Source organism: Nelumbo nucifera, chromosome 5 (genome assembly GCF_055504915.1).
Source record: "Nelumbo nucifera cultivar China Antique chromosome 5, China Antique-T2T, whole genome shotgun sequence".
NCBI lineage: Eukaryota > Viridiplantae > Streptophyta > Magnoliopsida > Proteales > Nelumbonaceae > Nelumbo > Nelumbo nucifera.
In genome coordinates, this window is record NC_142653.1 from 40,260,217 (window position 1) to 40,282,389 (window position 22,173).

Here is a 22,173-nt window from a genome sequence, read left to right on the forward strand (position 1 = left end):
ATGTTTTAAAAAATGACCCGGAACTGGAACCGTTCTGATCACCGTTTGATGGTTTGACTGTCCAGTTTGAACGGACAGTCTGTTTTAATAAAAAATTAAAAAATAATTAAAATAAAAGGCTAAAAACCGTTGAATGGGTCAGATGGGCAGATAGTTTGGCAGCCTGAGTTGACGGGTCATTGACCAATTCAACGATTTTTGGTCAGGGACTGGGTTTAGGGTGAAACAAAACCAGTTGTCTGAACGATTCCCGGGCCAAACAGTCCGACCATCCAGGTCAATGGAGGTTCCAAAACATTGTTAAAAAGTGATTTTCTACGACATTCTTACTAAGCTAATCATTTTTGCTTATTTACTTAAACTAAAGAAATGGTTTACCAATGCCAAATTGATCTGATTAGCTGCTATGGTGTAAAGCACCTTGTTGAGCAAAAGCAAATCCAAATAGATTTGAGTTCCAACTTAACTTCAGTTGGCAGGTCAAGCGTCGCATAGGATAAGTCATAAGTGGATAACGAACCAATGAGGAATTCAGTTTCGCCAATTACCAGTCATCAAATGGTCCCTTAGTTCAATGATTTAAATGTAAGCTTTTGTATGTTCTTATTTTGATAGGCCTAAAATGAAAGCAATTATAATTGATTTTGTGTTTGGAATTGCATCACTTTTAGAAACTTATAGATTTATACTGTAAATGAGGGGAACCAACCCATCATTTTGGGGGATTTTTTTAGTAAATTTGGAATGGTTATTTGTTGACATCCTATATATGCACAAAAAGTAAATTTTGAGAAAATAAAAATAAAAATGGTTGCTCCAAAACTGTGTGATTTCATGAGTGAAAAAGGTTGGCTGGAGATCTACTTAGCTTTCATGTCCATCTCAGGTGTTTCCTCCGGTTAAACATTAAGGGGGGTGTTTGGCAATAGGCATGATTCTGTTTTTTAAAACAAAAATACTTGCTATATCATTAAAAATGTTCTCTTTTTTCTGATTGAATACCCATTTGTAATGTATTATGATAATAAGACCATTTAGAGTCAATTTCATCTACATTCTGCATCCACCAACAGAGCTTTTGGAGTGTCTGAACATGGATCCCCACCAAATCTTTTCGTTGATAGAGGAAGAGAGCAGTGCCTCTTTCCTAAACAAGCCTGAAAAACATGGAGTAGCAAAAAAACCATGGATTATATCTTTTATTTAAGAAAAAACAATTGGAAGCTACTGAAGAAATAATAACATAAATTAAAACTGGGTTTCTAAAGAAACAAATTCTACAAATAGTAATAGACATCATTGAGGAAATTGAGTGAAATCATAAATTAAAATCAAAAGAAAAGGTTAGGGGGGTAATCTCTAATATGTATGATTTTGTTTCTTTTAGTGCAAAAAAAAGAATATACATATTGGTGAAAACCCCATAAGATTTTTATATCAAATGCTAAGCAAAAGGTTATCAAAAGAAATTATTCCAAATTTGGAAGAGAGAGAGAGATCACCTTCTCAACAACTGCTCTGGAATTAGAGGAGTGACACCTTCCAAAAGCATAGCTTTTACAATCACCAGAAGGGTTTCCAAAGCTTGCAAATAGAATTTTTGAAATGGTCCTTCCATGAGGACATTCAAGTTGAACTTTTGGTTTCCTTCGAGGGTGTGTTTGATTCTGTCTACCTAACCATGAAACCACCGGTGGCAAATGGGATTCCAACACGTGTCCACATACTTTAGAGATTGTAATAGTCTCCAATGTGACCTTCAGAGGGTTCCCACCAAATTCTTCAAATAGGACCAGGAGGTTCCCTGAATTCTTGATAAATGATCGAGGCACATGGTACCTGAGGAATGAGAGATGGAACCTTAGTGGTGGAGGAAAAAATTATTACAGACTAGGGAAAATAGAAAAAAAATCCAAAATAAATATCTAAAAAGCAAGTCCAGAGCTACAACTTACAATGTCTGTGAAGGGTCTGCTTTGTCTGGGTAAAATGAGACCCAATAACGGCCAATGCTTTGGCCATTAACCCAAGCTTCGCCTTTCCCCATTGAGCTCAGGTTTAAAACAACTGGGTCATTTCCAATTGGTGCATCAAATGTTGTCTGTCAATTTTTTGAATGAAATTAAAACTGGTTACAATTAATAAAATTCTCAGAAAATGGGTTTTAGCAGAAAGTAAAATCTACCCAAAACTTTTCATCAATAGGGATTTTTGAAAGCTCTCCATTAAAGTATTCACTAGTAAACCTATATTAGCAAACATGATTATGGTATTTTCATCCAGTACTTTTCTATGATGGATAATTAAAATACAACAGTTAGATTTAAATTCATAAATCATACCATATACCTTATACCATGTAAGAGGTTGTTGATGGGAGATTGTGAGATTGTTCCATTGAATTTTAGCCAATCCTTGGTCTCCATATGTTTTAAGCTTTTCCCCAGATAGTCCTACCTGTATGACATTAAATTTGGAAACATGAGCATTGGAAAATAAAAAAAAAATTGTGCATTTGCTTTTTCCTTCTTTAAGACAACAATATTCTATAGAAAGTTGCAACCTTGCTGATTGTTTCATGCATGGGAAAGCTTTCTACCAAGGTTTCCAAATATTACTGAAATATCAATACTTCATATTACCTGAAAGAAATGAAAGCTTTCAAAACTTCATTTGGAATAAATAATATTAGATATATCATAGAATTAAATATTGTTTTTGGCTAGTTTTCATATAAATGTATTATATTCATGTAAAATTTTACAAACCCCCCAAATTTTCATAAAATATTTTTTATACTAGAATACAGTTATTTCAATTTCATCCACCCTATATGATACTGCATTTTTTTTCGAAATTACATAAAATTTTGGCTGAATTGAAAACCTTGACTGCAACATAGAGAAGTGTACATTTTAGTACAAAGACCTTCTCCATTGTATTAAAACACTCCTATTTATAGGTTGAAGAAAAGACCTGGTATCCCCACTGATACTTGGAGAAATCTTGAAGCCATTTTCCAGTGCCTTGAATTCTTACCCGACGCAACCCAGCAACTCTACGCTCAAGATATGCTCCTGAATCCTTAATAGGATGAATACAAGTAATTAACTGAATGCTAATTACTGAAAATTGGCATTAAAATAAAAAAAATAATCACATATATTTAAATTTGGTGAAGTAATAAAAAGGGGGGAGAGAGAGATTACTGGTAATCCAACCATGACACTTAGTAGTGAAATATTGTTGACCCCATAATTCAATGAGATTGAAATATTAAGGCTAGATCCTGGATTTTCATGGCTTCCATGTGCAGATCCTAGAGAATAGAAAAAAAAATCATCTACTGCCTTGAAGATGTACTGTGAGCATGGCTTTGTGGAATTCTATTTAGTGGTTATTTAAATCAGTTTTCCAAACCAAAACAATTGATTAGATGCATAAATCCATTCATTCCAAATCACAACAAAGATGCATTAAACTATATATTTTGGCCTATAAAATAATTAGAAAACATTTCCATATATTTTTGACATTTGAAGTCTCGACTTATAGTATGTATCCAATAACAGTGAAATTAAATTTTCAGTTTTTTTTTTTTTTGTTTTTTGTAGTGAAAAGCGACTAGAAGTTTTTAATACTTACCCGCATATATTCTATTGACAAAAGCATGAATAACATGTCCAAGGGAGTAAACTTGAAGCATATTCCCTTTAGCAGAGGAGTTCTGCTGAAAGCTGCATTAATTATTACATTAAAGACTGGAATTAGTAAGCAAATATCACTAATCAATATATTATTAGTCTTTCAAATTTGTAATACAGAATAGTGGGAGCATTTTCAATCCACCACATATGAAATAGGGGGGAGAGAGTAGGGGTGGCAATTTCAAGCATGGGCTAGCCCACTTGATTTTGGCTTGGCCTAAGGACCTTTAGTGCTATGCCCAGTCTATATACCTCCCTGGATTTCCAGATGGACCAGGCCTTGGCTGTAGGTTTATCGGAAAAGTACGGACAGGCCCAATGCAGATTTCTGATTTCCGCTGCAGAGCTATAAACATTCAAAATGTCAACAACCCACACTCTATGCACCAATGTCCGTCCGTGAATTGGCATCAATTCCGATCTGGCACCTACCCCAACAGTACTTTATGCCTACAAATTCTGACCCTGGGATGAACCGTCATTCTCCCTAGGTTTATTCCAGTTAGGCCTAATTCAGTTGGCACTGAATATACTCAACTACACTCATTTTCTAGTTTTAAGTTTCTTCTCTGTGTGGTTAAACTATGAAAAAGTTGCCAAATATGAATTGGGCTTCAATAGAGAAGTAGGAGGTTTATTTCACTCTATGTAGCGAGTAGCATGGATAGAAAGCAATTCTTGACATTTTTCTGTAAGACTACTTAAATGATCTTTTTGACTTACCTGAAAGTGTACCATAGATAATCAGATGCATCTTTGGTTGTACCCATGTGTTCTAACAATGTAGTTTCTTTCTCAGATGTGTCTGAAAAGTTAGGGATAACCTCACTAAATTCTTTCCATTGCTCAGATGACTCCAACTTTTGGTTTAACCATGTTGATCTTGCACTATACTGTGAGCTTACCTGCAGGCATAATGAAGGAAAAAAAAATGACATTACAGATATAAATACAACTACGAGCAAACTTCTTTCTTTCTCTCAGATAAACTTTTCCAATAATTACAAGTTTTCCAATCTAGTTTAATTATTTACACTTGTAGCGAACAAGTTGAAGACCAATTTTCAACATCTCTCCAATTAAAGATAGTTATTCAAAACTTATTTAGTGAAATATCTGTTTTTAATGCAATTGGTAAGACAAGTAAACCAAGTAATTAATTAAAGAAATTTTATTTCCCTCCTAAAACCTTGTCCAAAATTTCAAACTCTCCCTATAATTTTATTGTTAATACTTAATATAAAATAAATTGAAGCTTATTTTTAAAATCTCCAATAGAAAAGCTAAACTTATGTTAGACTTATTTTGATGATTCAGCATTAAATCATAAAGGAAGTGTAGTTATCTATACTATACTATTTAATTATATATTGGAGGGAGGGAGGGATGGAGAGAGAGAGAGAGAACCTTTGCTGTGTTAAAGATTACATTCTTGCAATCTGGTAGAATACTAATTGATTTTTGAGGAAGTACAAATGATGAATTTTGGAAGTACACTGTAGAAGTATTTCTTATATCATTGTTTACAAGAAAAGCAGCACAACCTCCTGATTTTCCTTGGAAAACATGAGCCTGCAAGGAAGAAATTAACAGTTGTTATCATCCATTCACAAAAAAGAAAATTAAGAGATATAATAGGAGATCACAGGGCTCTCTACCTAAGTTCTTACCTCTTGTAGTTGGCCTAATGAGAAGTTATTGTATGTTCCCGTGAGCAATTGTTCAGAGCACAGCTTTATTGCTGCATGCAATTCCTTGAGATGACCCCATTTTGGTTGCCTAGTCAAACCTACAGGTTCCAAGAAAATTAAGTCTTCCCCCTTTTCCTTCTCTCTTTTCTTTGTTTTTATGGTAATCAAAGAAAAATTCAAATTTATTTAAAGAATATATACAAATAATGTGATAAGATCAGAAATGTAAGTCACCCACCATACTCATCAAGAGGAGCTTGATCATAATAACTTGTTGTTGCATAAGCAGAGCTTACTCTCCCAAAATTTGTTCCTCCATGATACTATATTCACTTATTCAGAGTAGTTGCATTGTTAGATACATTCATATTTGCAAAAAATAAGTCAAACTAAACTAAATTAAACTATCTACATTGAGTATCTTGTACCAGTGCAAAATCATGTTGAAGTTAAACGAGCATAAAGCATGGTAGATCTTGGCCCATCTTCCATATTAGAAACAAGGTTCAGACTGAACAATTTCTAGTCTGACCTGGTGTCTCAAAATTGGGTTGGGAATTTTCCAACCAGAACTCCATTGCTGTTCTATTTACGTTATGTTTGATTTGAAGGAAAAGATAGGGAAAGGAAGGGAACATAGGGAAATCTATATAAGGTTTGTAAATGTTTTCCTACATTTCCCTTTCTTTCCCTACTTTTTCCTTCAAACCAAACACAGCCTTAGAGATCATAAATCCCTTGAAAGTATTGATAGAAACAAAGTAAAAAAAAAAAAAACTTGCTTGTTAAGATTAAAAATGACATACCATGTAATAATTTACATAGCTTCCCTTCTTTGCAGCAACAAAAAGTGCAACATGAAAAGCAATGTCTTCAGCAGACCTTATGTATGGTTCTCCACCAAATACTTGATAGCTTCATTTTTATTTGGGTGGGGGTGGGGAAGAAAAGAGACTGTTAGTTGGGTCTAAAGCATACGAGCACCCAATTTTATTTGCAATAAGAGCATTAACAAAGGGCACTTTCTATGATGCCGGAAGGGTATGATACCCGAAGAACCCCCCCTCCCCCCACCCCAATTGGTTACCTTCACTTCTATGAGACCGATTGGTTGGTTATCAGTTTTTTAGGTATCATACCTTTTCTATATCATAGCCGGACTCTTAACAAAGAATAATTTTCATGCTTAGACTAGAAACATGATCCTCAAAGAACATGCTAACAGATTGAATACTGAATAGGTGAAAACTTACAAAGATGTCCAATTCTCTGTCCATATTGATGGCTTATTAGGGGAATTTGGTCCTGCAAATGTTTCTCCACACCTCATCCCATTGCATGAATTGATCTGCACACAATAATGAAGTTAACTAGAAAGAATTTAAAGCCAACCAAAAGGCAAAAACCATCAAAAAATACTTCAAAGAAGAAAAGCCATGGGTGGAATTAATCCTAGCTAAGACTAAGAGACTTGTAATAAAACTAAGAATTTTGGTTGAAGAAACTGGAGCACTAAGACCACTGGATCAGGGGCATCGTCTTGCTTGCACATCACCCATGGAACACCAGTTTGGAGCCCGACCGCCATTTTCGCAGCCCAAAGAACATAAGGTGGCCCTTTCTCATGAAAAGCTCTTTCAACATTTCTGTATTCATTCTCAATCTACACAAAAAACCAACCTTAAATCATGGAAGAAGAAGAAGAAGAAGAAGAAGAAGAAGAAGAAGAAGAAGAAGGAGCCAAAAGTGTTATCTATCTTGGGCTTAATTACCTGTGATAGTATGATTGGGCCTCCCTGTGAAGCATACAGCTTCTCTGATTTCATCAATTCTACTATCTTGGTTGTAAAATTTTGCATGTAATACTGTACACATGAATGAGCATACGTGAATCAAAGTGTTCATTTTATGTACCACCACAATATACGTAATATCACATGGATCGGGGTGAACCGGTCTATTAATATGGACAATTGGGTTCGGCAAATCCTGGACCAGTTTCAGCCCGGTTCAGGTTGGGCATCTTCAGTTCCAGCTCAACCTGGGAATTGGATACAGAACATAATACCTTGAAGGGTTCATTATCGGATCGATAGACGATTCCTGGGATGTCATGCAGCCAGAAAGGTAGCCCCCTGCATCACCATAACAATTCCAGTTATCCTTTCCATTTTATATTAATGGCTAAATAGTTAATGTTTACCAACCGGGGAAAGAACCGGTTTGCCGTCGAACCATTCTTGGCCCGACCAGTCAATTTTCCATTTTATTCTCAATTCTCATCTCAACCCAACCGATCTGAATCGAAATTGGGCTTCTTAAATTCGGCCCAGAAGGAAAATATTGGAATTGGCTGAATGGGCCCATTTATTGTGGGTCCCAATGTAAGTGAAACCCATGAACTTTAAAGTATTTATATAAATCACAACACAAAGACTAGAAATCTAAGATCAGTATTAATATACCCATAAGTCCATTCAGCTTCTATGAACGGTCCGATCCTGAGGGTTACATAGAGTCCTCGTGCTTGGATTTCCTTGATGAACCTCACCAGATCATATCTTCCTTGGAAATAATACTGTTACACAGAATACACCATTAATGGCATAAATGAGAGAGAGAGAGAGAGAGAGAGAGAACCTGGCCTGGTTGAGGCTCATGTTGGTTCCAGAACACATAGGTTTGTATCACGTCCAGTCCTCCCTCCTTGGCTTTAGATATCAAAGATGGCCACATCTGAAGAAAAGTTTGTAGGAAGGAAATGAAGGAAACAAATGATGCTAAGAATGCATACAACTAAGTGTGACCTTCTCCCGAGAACCACCCATATCTTACCTACCCAGAACAATGAAATTTTGGTGATTTATTTCTTCTCTAGATTTTAAATGAATGGGTGACCGATAAATTCCATACACAAGAGGAAGAGAAACTTGTGCACTGATGGAGTACCTTAGGAGTGCTACGAGGATAATGAATCGAGCCGGAGAAGAGAATCTTCCGTTGCCCGTCGATGATGAGCGATCTCCCATCGTAGGTAACATCCCCTCCTCGGACGCTGCCGCCTCCAATCACCACTGCTGCCACCACCACCCAAGATAACCACCAGACCATGTCTAACCCAAAGCCAAACTAACTCTCTTGGCAAGCCAAAATCCTCAACTTCTTGCTCGCCATTTCTCTCCTTTGATCTCAATTTATATACAAATCTGACCTCATTGCCTCAACTCAGCTCTAAAGCATGAAAGAAACACATACAACTGGCTTTCTTTATATCACTTTGTAATGTATGAGAATAAACTAATGGAATTTTCCAGTAGAAGAAAGATGTACAGATTTATGGAGCTTACCAATTTGGGAGAATTTGATGATATGAGACATAAATTAGTTTATATAAGGCAATGAAAAGGTTCTACCTCTCATTAAAAAAGTAAAGATAGGAAAGGCTTAGAGCTAGGGGCTAGTTTTAGGAAGTTAGAGAAGAATTGACAGAAAAGGATGGCAGTTGATGAGTAGTGAACTAGTGATGCATATGTCAACTTTATTTTTATGGGGTTAGACCGGCTATAACCATTGAATGCCGAGTCAAACCAAGTTGATCAGACTAAACTGAACTTTTAAAACCTGGGTACTTCCCGGTTCTGAAATCCAACCGGTCTGACTGACCCACCACACCGCACTGACTGATCATTTGACTAGATCTTGAACATTTTCTCCTCGAATTCTGCTGGACAACTGCTGAAATTGAAGAGCTAAATGGGTAGTTTCTAATAAAACAATTAAACAATGAAATATTTTAAACCCAACTTCAGCTTCGCCCTTAAGCCATTAGTCCACAACCTGCTTACTAACTACACAAAATTTATTGCCGAAAAACTTCAACTCTAAGATTTGGTTCAGGTTATGACTTATGGGTCAACTCTGACCCGGACTGACTGGGTGGCACGTGCAAGAGAGAGAGAGAGAGTTAGAGACATGAAATTACTATTTTAGGATGGTAGATAGACGTAAACCCGAAGAAACCATAGGCAATAGGCATAAGTAAAGAATAAAGATGACTTCAATATTGTATGGTGCATTCTCGATGAATGAACAATAACCATAGGGTTAGTCAAACCCATATATAATTGCGGAGCTTCCGATACCATTATGGATCTGGTGCAACCAGGGGCATTGCGTGACTTCAGATTCCAGTGTATTTCGAACTGAAATTAACATAGTTTATTAAGTGTTTTAATAGGTTCACTTTGTTTGCGGTGCAAATTTCATTTGCATCGGTATATATACATGGGAACGAAAATTGGTTGAGTGTAAATTCTATTATTTGTACTTAAATCCTGTTTGGTGAGAACTGAGAAGTGAGATATGTGTTTTTCATCTATGTCAGCACTGCATCAGTCTGTGATGCGGGAAAGGCATGATATCGGAAGAGTTTTGATCAATTAAAACCCGTTTATGAAATTTGATAATTAACATCTGATTGGCTATGGTATTTATAATTTCAGTTGATTCGTCAGAAGTTTTTTGAATATCATATCTTTCCGATATCATAGTTGAATTCATGGTTTTCAAAATTGGATTGGATTGGACGGTCGAACTAGAAAAATTGGGAATTAATCGTTTTTCCCTAAAACCATTGATTTTGATCAGCAAACCGCTGAACCAGCCGGTTTATCATTCGAACCGTTTGATCCGATAACCGGACCCCTAACCGGTTCGGTCACCAGGTCAGTTTTAAAAACCATGGTTGAACCCAACACCAAATTGATATTTTTTAAGACACCCCTGATTTATGTTTCTAGTAGAGACATTTTATCACTGTTTTAACTCAGAACAGAAAATTGGGCATTAAACTCAAAAAACCTAGGTGCTAAGATGTGGCAAAATTTCAAGTAAAAACGGCCATGATACCAAATGTCCCCTTTGTCTTATTTGTTTGTGAGAAGTAAAATGATGTTTTCCCCACACCATATAAATTAAGATTAATGGAAGTAGGAAGTAGAAGAGAGGTTTGTTTGGGGTGGGGTAGGAAGCAAGATGATAGTTAGTCTCCACTTTGTATGAGAGACAATTAAGGCAGGAGGAAGGTGGTGCAAATTTTGTATTTTTAAGATGCAAAACTTGCACAGCCAAAAAGTGCAAAATGAGAGACAAAGAGTACAAACTTTGTATCAGATAAAAGCACAAATCATAATTATAAACAAATTAACAGATGATCAGAGCCTGATGACTAGGATGCATTAATAAAAAAACTAGATAGCAGAATTTGTATTTGATTCAGATTGGCACGACAAACAATCAGAGCCTGATGACTAGGATGCATTAATAAAAAAAGGATCCATAGTTACTAAAATTAAATTATGCATCAGATCCATAGTTACCTAATTCATTACAAGATCAAGCAACTTGAAATATGGGTAATTAAATTGCTCAAACCTCCCTTGAAAATTTTCACTATTGTTGAAACCTTCTTTTAAATTTGGTAATTGCAATATCTTCTATGAACTTTTTGATATAGTTGCAATTAGACTCCCTTTATTAAAATCCATTAAATAAGAAATATGGAAATGCCCAAAATATCCATACATTTATTATTGAATTTGGTTTCTACAATAAAAAAGTATAAACTTTATGAACAATAAAGAGGATGTTTAGTTCTGTGGACTTTTATTGAAAAAATGCGAATCTTAAAGTGAAAAATGTTTAAAATAAAGGGTAAAATCCAAAAACCTCTCCTTTAATTTCATTTTAACATACATCCCCTGAAATTTAAAAAAAATCAACAAACACCTCCCTTCTATCACTAACTTAGACAGAAAACATTTAATTGATGCATCATTTTTTTTTTTCAAATACCCATTCTAACCTGGGTATTGGCAGCATCTCTACCAAGGCCAAGAGCAGCAACGAAAGTTGGGGTTTGGGATTCTTCGGTTGCTCTGCAAGGAATGAAAACTCTGTTTAGGAGAGGAACCAGAGTAATGAGTGACCTTGTTGTCACTCATATCACGGAGGACATTACAAATGACAAGCTTCACTTGTTTATCAAAAGTATATATCAATCTGGTCTCATCATGCGATTAGATGTCACACATATCTTCCATTCTTTCTCTTTAGCTTCCCCACTTGGCATTTCTTCGATTTATTCTTCTATAATTCGGGAAGATAATGATGCTTTCTTGAAGCTCATCTGTCATTGCAGAGACAAGCTCATGATCAGGTTCCCGGAGTGTTGGACGTTGGGGTATGTGTCTAAGTCTGCTAAGACGAGGCGGGTCCAGTGTGTCTGAAGTTGGAGGTGAACTAGGCAAAGGTGTTGCCATCACTTTGTGGCTCCTGGACACCGCCGTGGAGATGGACGACAGTGGAAACGCCACCGTTCTTGGGAAAGGCAGTGGGGACGGTTCGATCCCATGGGAGTATGTGATTTTGAGGGAGATGATTTTGCCACATCACATAAGTTGGTACTCTTCAGAGTGTCTCAATTGTGGGACCGGGAGTAGTAGCGGGCATTTAGGAGGTCCCATACGTTGGAGGCAAGTCACAATGGAACTTCTGTAGTAAAGTGGAGAAAGTTCATCAAACATGACAAAGAAGCAAGAGGGAGTATTGTGAATTAGTACCCATTTCTTTTGATACATGTCGATGGTGAGACTTGAAGGAATGGAAAGGCGATATAGCATGGAATAACCGTAGAGCTTTGTTATTTGTGGGAGTTCATCAACGAACATTTGCAGAGAAGTGGATACTGTTGAAGATTAGTTGCTTCGGTTATCGGAGGAGGAGGAGGAGCCTATGCTTGGGCTTAGTAAAAAATATTGGAGACTATTATAACACTACTGTGATTGTGACCATACACGTGGTCAATCTGTAATTCCCTGGATGAGTGACGTTGATCTGTAATTCCGAAGGGTCCAATGCAAAAAATGCTCTGACATTAACAAGGGTAATTTCATAATTTTATAATTTTCTGTCGGGTCAGTAACAGAAGGGAGGTTTTTATTGACTTTTTTAAAAGTTTAGGGGAGGTATTTGTTAAAATAAAACTAAAGGGAAGATTTTATTATTGTCAGAAACTTGAGGGTAGGTTTTTGTATTTTACCCTAAAATAAAGTTGTACAAATACATTTAAAGAAATAAATGGTCCATCCATAAATGCCCACGGAATCAAATATATACAAAAGAAAAAAAAAAGAAAAGAGAGTTTAAAGTTGCAGTTTTATCTTTGAGCCATTAATATGAAGGGCAAATTTGAAAAATAAATCAATTTTGGAAAAAGAAACGGCAAAGGCTTGGGGTAGCAATTGATATGAAGAAAAAATTTAGAAAATAAAATTTTGCTCAAATAACTATATGAGTATTTTGGATATTTTTGTATTTATTAGAGTATTAAAGGCGATATACTTGCAATGATATCAAAAAAATTCAAGGGAGATAATTATAATTATAAACTTTCAGCAATGGTCCAAACCTTTAAGGGAGGTTTTAGAAATCCACCCTTTAAATATTTATGACATTGAAAATAAGTCAAGAACCAGGCCATCTACAAAACAAAACATAGTAACCTCTTTAATCAAGCTCAAGCTGCTCAAACGTCCAAATATCCATTTAAGAAAAAAAATCAAGCATCACAACAAAAGAGAAAAAGACACCAACAGTCCAAGTGAAAGTAAAACACTAAAATAATACCTGGTAATGCTTTTAATTGCAGAACTTTATAAATTAATGTTGTCAGTTAATTTAACAAATGAACTGAATTAATTATTTCACTCAACAATGGCCAGGGTGGAGCCAGGAAGATTCATTAATGAAGGTCGTGGTGTTTTGTCCCAACAACACCTTGTGATCCCCCATCCCCAAGGACTCCAACTTGGGCTACGGCTGTATTCGGATCGAATCAAGCAACATTCAAATCTGACCCGACTAATAAAAACAACAATTATAATCTGATCAGGTGGGATCAGATTGAAAATCTATTAGACTTGGAACAGAATCGGATTTAATTAGAATTTGCTTCAATTTTTAAATAAAAATTTAATTACAAAATCCAAATCCAATTCAATTATGTGAATAGATCATTAGAATCCAAATTCCAAAATAATCAGATCAGATGTCAAAACGGGTTTCATACATATGGAATACATTGACAACCCTACTTGGGCCAGGTTGGACTGAACCCCGCATGAAAACGTCGGCTTGAATCAGATTAGAGTTGAGGTAGAAACATATGAACCAGACTTAACCTGGGATTGGATTAACTAGGGTTGAAGCCTAGGAAAACCCGGCCAAAACAAAATCATTGAGTTGAGTTAGGGTTAGGATTGGAGATTGGGGCCGGGTTCACCAACTTTGAATTGGGTTAAGATTGACCTCAACACAACCCAACCCAACCCAACTTCCACCCCTAAATTGCCAGCCATCAAACAAGATGCTACTGTGTAAGTGAATAACAAAGAGTTAACCGTTTGATCCAGAAGATGGTCTTAGTTATGCCCATTACCAAAAATCATTGAAGAATCAGTGAATAGAGCGATTCTTGCCACATAAGAATTATATTCTTTTGGGGTAGAAAGAAGAACTATAATTATAATTGGATGAATTGGTTTGTGTTCCTCACTAAATTCCGTAGAAATGAAATGATCACCCTTAATCTTAGCATGATTCAAAGGCCAAACCTATTCCGTGTCTTATCAAATTTCAAGACACCAACAAATGCACCCAAATGATGGAATTTGGAGATTGGCAAAATTGGCAATTCCATCCATACCTCAAATTATTCATATTTACCCAGTCTATAACTTTGAGGGGCAATAGATCAGCCCAGCAGGCCATCCTTTAATTTTGACGGTCAGAAATGCATGCATGGAAAAAACAAATATCTAGATGAGTCAAACTCAAACCTCAATAAACAAACAAGATTTTTATAAAATAAAAATGGATTAAATGATCAAGATTAAGCAGCATCGAACTTGAGGTTTTTTTCTACAGAAAACCATATCTTACCCACTGAAAACAATTGCACAGCGGTGGCTGATGACTTGCTTCCTTCTAATATAAGTTATAACCTAACAAGTTTTAACTCACCCAAGACACTCTTTAGATATTGATTATTTAAATAAATATTGAGAGAGAGAGAGATGTGAAATGTGGTGGAGTACCTGATCAGTGCTGCAAGGATAGTGAATTCAACCGGAGAAGACAGTCTTGTCTTCCGCTGCCCGTCGATGATGAGCGAACTTCGGTTGCAGTTTGCAGGTGACATCTTCCGACTCCTCCAATATTGATTGCTAGTGCTACCAAAACACAGCCCAATACGACCAACAGATCCCCATCTCTAACCGATTCTCTCAGCAAAACAAACCCATCAAAATCTTATTCACTTACTTCACCGTTCAATCGGGAGTTCAAATATAAACCCCACTTCACCTGACTGTACCTCTCAAGCACGAGGAAATAAAACTGAAAACTTCAATATGATGGCAACTTCAAGAATAAAAATGTCCAGAGAGTTTGAGATATGCTTGGGCTCTGAGCCTCTGATTTCATTTGCTTTTAAATTTGTGAAGTCGATCGAACTGGTTTTGTAAAAGGAGAGAGAGAGGTTTTGGTGGTAGACTGAGACAGGGAGAGAAGCTGGAATTTGACCGTATCAGCCACGAACTATTGATTAAAATAGAAGCAAACGGCTCAGACATCAAAGTGTGCTTTCTTTTACTACTTCGATGATGATGACTTGGTGGGCTATATAGAGCAACCGTGTTATATACACTAGGGATGCATGGATTCTGGACAAGAGTTCATGACCGGGTGGTTCATCTGTGATGGTGCGCGATCTAGATATTCTTAACCGGAAGACGATCCGAACTCTAGTTGCATGGCGAGCTAGACCAATTTGTAAAATAATAGATCAGAGAACCCGGGGTAGCTAACCCGATGAGGCCACTCTGATACTCAAATCAGTACTATACTGTGGATGTGAGCTAATACTTGAATGCTTGAATGCTAGTGAGTAAAATAATCATGCGTACATTTGCCTTGGGGTTTTATGTCCTTATATAATGGAATAGTCGTGGGCCTTACGAAAGAGCTCCGGGGTCTCTGGGCTGTGCGGATAAGATCTGTTCTGTTTTTGAAGGAGAGCAATATGTTGATAAGGTTTATCGTCTACCTCCGATTCAGGTGGAGATAGGATGAATCTCATCGTGATCCGAGAAATTCAGAGTCCATTGGGGAGGCTTTTCGAGTCGATTATGTGGTGTTTTGGCTCTTTAGCTCCGAACTGGTACTTTGGTTTTTTAGTCCCAAACTGGATTGGGTGTCGAGGTGTCTCTATGTCGAGGTGGTTTTTGGGCTGAAATAGTTGAACATCCGAGCTCCAAATGTTGTGGACCGGGTTCGTTTGGCTGAATTGTCACCCCTCGAGTAGATCACGTCTATGTATCCCCTTTTTACTAGATCGTGCCAAATCACCATTCATCAATGTGATTAACAAAAAAATGGATTTTTAAATGAACTTCAAACCAATCAATCGACCCTGTTAAACCGCTGAAATTCAAAGTTTCAAATTCATATATACTTTGTTTTTGGAATTGGGATAACGATATGGTTGAATTTGTTATGTTTTATCATGATAGAGTTTGATATGTATTGATATAGACCAGGTCAGTTTGATGGTATGATGACCCACTCTTATCTTTATCCTCTAATACTTTGAATAATCTTATGTAAGAGGAGAAGTTATGATAGTATGATGACCCAGATCATTTCCCTAGTTCAGACTAGGTTAGACTGACCCACCACCACTGATCAGTTTGATCTGATTAAAACCACTGGATTATGAAGGCTACCTGTGGTTGATTAAATACTGTTGGGTGCTAACTTAAAAATCAGATAGGTTTGCATCAACGATTAGACAGTAATCAACATACTAGAGGATGCTAACCATTGGATCAATTGCTTTCTATCTTTTGGTGGTCCAATAATATCCACAAGATTAGGTGACCATAGAAGTGATATATATATCTATATAAAGAGAGAGAGATTTATTAATGATAAGCAAATTGGTGGAATATTTTCAAATGCTGAATCATTATTTGCTTTTTTTTTTTGAGACCCGATCTAGTAGGCATAACAAAGTAAGCACGTTAAGTGAGCACTTGATAAATATTTTGACAAATGTCAAAAGTGGGTATTAATCTTTTTTAAAGGTAGGCTGGAGGCATTTTAAGGGATAGGTGTCAAAAAAATTTCTAATTACTCATTTAGCGTGCTTACAACGTTGTGACTACCTCATCCGAACTGTTTTATTCTTTCACTCTTTCTCACTTGCCACAATTAAAAAACCTAAAAACTGAAAGAATATAAATAAGGTTATCAATGGATTGGTTCTACCCGATCAATTAAACTGAACCAAATCAATTATATCAGTTTTGGTTATGTTATTTTGTCCTAATTAATAATTGGGTTGATTTTGGTCCTTGCTTGTTGAGAATTATTTCAAACCCGGCTTGACTATTTTCTTATTAATATAAAATATTCCTACTTTTTTTTTGTAATTTTTATTACATTTTATGTCTAAGATGGTAAATTTGAAATACCATATATAAATTATTTAGCATATAAATAACTTGCTATTTTAATATCATTTTTATTAAGGTTATATTATCAAAGATCAAGTTTATGTTATTATTTATAAAAAGTAATTATAACCATCAATATAATTTGGTATATTGGGTCAAACTTGATCATTAATTAGGAGGTTTTGGGTTTATGATTTTATCTTGATTAATAATCAGTTTGGGACTAGGACACTTGTCCCGACCCAACCCTATATCTTCATTAATTTGGTTCATACTTGTTGGATTTATGTGTTTTATTGAGAGTACTGTTGAATAGTGTTAAGTGTGTAGTTGTTCCAAGTAACTCTAATTGAACTAAGATATTTAACAAACTACTATGAAAAATCAAGCTTGAAATGAATTGCATTAGGCAACTTTCAATCAACTAAGTGACTCTCAAAAAAAAAAAAAAATTTGCTATCAAGAGAAGAAAACAAAGAAGCATCAAGTTCCAATACCTTTAATTGTGTGTCTTGTTTAGGACTTATGTAAATCGTTTACATGAGATGCACTCTATGGGCATAAATGCGACCAAAGTTGGTTGACCTAACCATAGAGACTAATGGTTAGAATTAGGTTTAGTTCTTAAGTGTTTTCGGACTATATATTAATTAGATTTAAATATTGAAAATCTAAAGTTACAAACCTAAGGTAATATTTTCTACACCTTTGAAATTAAAATCTTAAAGCTTATTCTAAGCTTGTGAGCTACCAGTAGTTGATTTCCCATGAAGTTATAGTCAATTATCTGTGACAGTTGAGGCTAGTGTTACTTAGACACTACTTAGTAATTGACTATAAAAAATCTATAGTGGACTATGTCTCATAGTTGATACTAGTAGTCGACTATGTCTCATATTTGATATTAGTAAATTGCTAGCAATTGGCTGGTAGAGAAAAAAAATTTCTCCTTGCGCATAGTATTTGATCACTTAGTAAAACATCTGACCGTTTGAAGGCATTAATGAATATTTTTTTCTTCTAGTAAGTCTTCGATCTTGTTAGGAACTTGCTCTAAACTTTTCCTAATATTGTTTAGTCCCTTCCCAATGGATCTATAATGGCCACTTTCTCTCTACCACTATAAGTTAGTGGTTCTGGATTGAAAACATGAAGAACTTGATCAATGAAAATCTGTTGAGGAAAAAGAGAGCATTGTGATCATGAGTCTTTAGAGAAAGAAGAGATTTCTGAGCTTAATCAGTTCATACTAATGAGAAAAGTTGAGTAGCCTTTGGGCCTATTTGTTTTTTACTGAAATTTCTCAAATCTCTTCAAGCGTTTGAGCCTATAGTTTTGTGCATACACTCTTGCATTTGATATAGATTTGATTGTATATGTTTCTATCAACCTATTAAGAGGCATTTGCATTTGGGCCTATGTGTTTAAGATTGAAAACCGTTATAGGTCTACTTGGCACCCATAAGTCCAAATGTTAAGGTTTGCTTGACACTCGAAAGCTCGACTGCTCAAATCTTATTGGCACCCATAAGTCCAATTATGTAAGGTCTAATGGATGCCTGAAAGCCCTATTGTTTATAAGGTTTTATTGACACATGGAAGTCTAGTTGTTTACTAAACCTTTATTGGCACTCGAAAGTCTAGTGTGGTCTAGTGGGCACCTGGAAGCCCTAGGTTTGGCCAAAGCTTTATAAAATCTCCATGTTCTTTATTTTTTTGTATAGTTTATTTATTTGTTTATCTTTGTTATTTGCATCACATTACATAACACACACACACCTACCTTTTATTCTATTATTTTTACATTCATAAATTTTAGAAGACCGGGGAAAAATCTTTTAGTACCCAAGTCACTCACTCTCTTTGGGCTGGCAAAACCATTCAACCATATTATGCCCTTAAGGCTGTGTTTGGTTGTAGTGCAAAACTTGAACCTGATACAAATTTTGCACCCAATTCAGTTTTACATTTGTTTGTTTATAACTATGATTCATATTCCTACCTAATACAAAGTTTGTAATTTTTGTGTCCTTTGCTCACACTAGCAGTGTAAATTTTGCATATAATAAAATGGGGGCCACACCATTATGCTTCCTAATCGCACCCCACTCCTAAACAAATAACCCTCCTACCTCCATTTTCTTGCATATAAGGTGGGAGCATACCAATTTATTTCTTATTTTATTTTTCACAAATAAACAAGACAAGATTAAATCTAAATTAAAGTAAACCAGAATTTACACTCAACCTATTTGCACTTCTATGCCTTTACACCAGTGCAAACAAAATTTGTACCACAACCAAAAACAACCTAAACAAAAGTATTAGCTTTACCTTTCAAAATGTATATTCTGAAATTATTCCTACTTATAATTATTATACACAAATTTTCTATCTCAAAAATCTGATTGTAATGACGGAAAGTTTTGTTCCGTAGAGGGTATTCTCTTGCCCATTTATTTTACTTTCACCCAAAAAATGAGTTGGGCACATCACACCAAGGTTGATTGAATTTGATATAGGCACACCACCATGAGTGATTTAATTTGATATAGACACATCATGGCTGGTTTAATTTAATATGCCCACACTTACATTTTGTACGCAGTGGGGTATTGATGGAAACATCAAGAAGAGTATTGATATTCTAATGGAATTTGGTTTGCAGTATATAAATAAAGTAAACATAAAATGATTTTAATATTGTATTTCATGAATAAAATGAATTAAAAATTACTCGTGTTAAAAGATAAATAATTTAAACCTCACCTCACATTTGGAGTATATTATATAAGCTTGGAATTAAGCCCAGCCTGGGCCCAGAACGCAGGCGCCAGGCCCAGGTTATAGCCCTTAGGGTTTTAGAGTTTTAAGAGTGCATTTGAATCTCCTTTGTTAGGATTGTAATTAAAACTGAGGGCTATCAAACTGAAGCAAACTTTAGGGTATGTTTGGTTTGAAGGAAAAAGTAGGAAAAGGAAGGGAAAGGTAAGGAACCCTATATAAGGTTTAAAAAGGTTTTCCTATTTTTTTCTTCAAACCAAACACAACCTTAATGGTTACTACCACAGGCCAATAGTGTTTATGAATAGGATTGTCAATAGGTTGAATATGAATTGGTTCAAACCTAGATCCAAGCTTGATCCAATTAATACTCAAATTGGATTGGAATCAAATGTTACCCCATAATTATTAAGGTTGTATTTGGTGCCACTACACAGAACATTTTGGGTTGATTAATACAAAATGGCATACCATAAAAATGCATGTGTTGGCTCTTTGAAGCAATATCAAATTGACATTTCTTGTTCCATGGGATAAAATTATTCAAACTGAAGTCTCATATGCGATGTGATAACACACGTCTTTCACCAATTTGAATTGATCAATCCAAAATATTTCATGGTACCAAAAACAACCAAATGTGTCTCCCAATATACTGAATATTGTATGACTTTGAGAAAATCAGCTAAAAATATGTCTCCTATACAACTGAAAGATCATTACTCAACTGAAATCTGAAATCAAAAAGACATACCTTAAAAATTCACGTGTGTAGGATGTAGTTTGTAGCAATGTCAGGTTGATGTTCCTTGCTCCACCAAGTGAAGTCTAATCACTCATGCTGAATGGCCAATTTGCATCCATCAATCCAAAAAATGTTTAGTTAGAAACAACAACCACACCAAAATCAACCCAAAATATTTCTAACTAAAGGTCCTACAAGCTCAATCCAAAACAATTTGTATTGATCAATCTAAAAATGTTCGACTCCAATTATACAAGGTCCTACAAATTCAAGATTTTACCATTACACCAAACAATAATTCTTGTTCATTGAATTGAAAATGACTTGGTACAATAGATTAGTGGGTAGGGGTAGGGGTGTTCATGGTGGGTCTTTTTTTCCAAACTGGACCAGTGGTATCGGTAAAATATAAATATACATAAAGATATATAAAATATAAATATATGTATACCGGTTGGTTCGATTAATTATCATTTTTTTTTATACTGGTTAACCGACCAAATTGGTACCTTCGATTTTTCTAAAATACCAAACCGATCAGTTCAGTTAACTGAAATAATCGGTTTGACTTTTGATTTTTCTTGCTCACCCCTATTAGTGGCGTTTGATGAAAAAGAAGTCTGATATCTGTAAAGCAGAAAAACTATTTTTACAGATTTGAAATTTGAAACCATCACCTTTCCTTTTCTATTTTTCAAAGCCTCCATAATATTAAAAGAAAACGAAGGCACTTTGGTCTTTTATGAACCATGCAAGACGCATTTGAAAACATTTTGTGAATAAAGCCATTTCTTACCAAATCACATTATCATTGAGGAATGGTTTAGACATAGATCCACATCAAAACAATGAGATCCACCTCTGAAAAGCAAGTTTTGAACATATCAGACCCCGTTTTAGTGTTACCCAAAGCCACCTTAAGCCACATTTTAAAACTTTTGCACAACTTTCTTTTTCTTAGGCACTGTTTGGTTCTAAACACTCTTGTCTCTTAGTTAGAATCTTGAATGGAAAATGCTGAACAAGAGAAAAGCATTTCAAAGAGAAGGGAGAAAAGTGTTACATTCAATATAGTTCTCTTTGTAGAAAAGTTGGAATAATATGTTTCTACTTCAATTATGGGTTTTAAATGTTGTGAAGAGAAAAGAGCATCCAGTGAGTGGGTTTCCGTATTGCTTGTGTTGATTCCCATACAATCCCTCTTCCCTTCTTATATAAGTGCTTATTGGTAGTGTTTTCAAAACCGGATGGGACTGGACGGTTGGACTGGAAAAATCGGAAACTGATATTCATTTCATCCAAAATCGTTTTTTAGCAAAAAATTGTTGATTTGGTCAGTAAACCGCTGATTAGGGCGATTGAACTGTTGACCCAGACAATGGTTTTTAGCCATTTTTTTGTTTTTTGTTTTTTTTTTAAATTTTGTCAGAATGGGCCTTCCATTCGGACTGGATGGTTGGACCATTGTCCAAAATATTAGACCGTTCTACCCAGGAACCGGTCCCTAGAATGGTTCCCTGTCCGGTCCAGTTTTAAAAACCTTCCTTATTGGTGTGATTCCAGACTAAAATAAATGCTTAAAAGTAAACACTCCCGAACAGGGGTTAAGAATTCATTCTTTGGAGCTAAAAATTTTGACCCAAAACTCATTTTCAAACAGTGACTCTCTC

General features: G+C 35.5%; 1 protein-coding gene across 7 annotated transcripts; it reads right to left on the reverse strand.

Annotated features, from left to right (window-relative positions):
• Positions 1-921: 921 nt before the first annotated feature.
• Positions 922-14,957, reverse strand: BGAL16 (beta-galactosidase 16). 7 transcript variants are annotated; one of them, XM_088889054.1, is made up of 20 exons: positions 14,554-14,957; positions 8,348-8,655; positions 8,039-8,134; positions 7,864-7,976; positions 7,467-7,533; positions 7,171-7,263; positions 6,918-7,061; positions 6,652-6,746; positions 6,205-6,313; positions 5,637-5,721; positions 5,378-5,496; positions 5,115-5,279; positions 4,431-4,612; positions 3,646-3,737; positions 3,210-3,319; positions 2,977-3,084; positions 2,350-2,457; positions 1,956-2,101; positions 1,503-1,839; positions 922-1,157 (listed from the first exon to the last, which is right to left on the reverse strand). In XM_088889054.1, exons 2-20 carry the CDS (start codon positions 8,507-8,509, stop codon positions 1,047-1,049), a joined length of 2,442 nt encoding a protein of 813 aa, XP_088745180.1. In that variant the 5' UTR covers positions 8,510-8,655; positions 14,554-14,957; the 3' UTR covers positions 922-1,046. The 7 variants fall into 7 exon arrangements, with proteins under 7 accessions (XP_088745180.1, XP_088745179.1, XP_010243519.1 ...); XM_010245217.3 differs by having other exon boundaries at positions 923-1,157; positions 8,348-8,629; XM_088889055.1 differs by having other exon boundaries at positions 924-1,157; positions 8,348-8,472; positions 14,554-14,956.
• Positions 14,958-22,173: the final 7,216 nt, after the last annotated feature.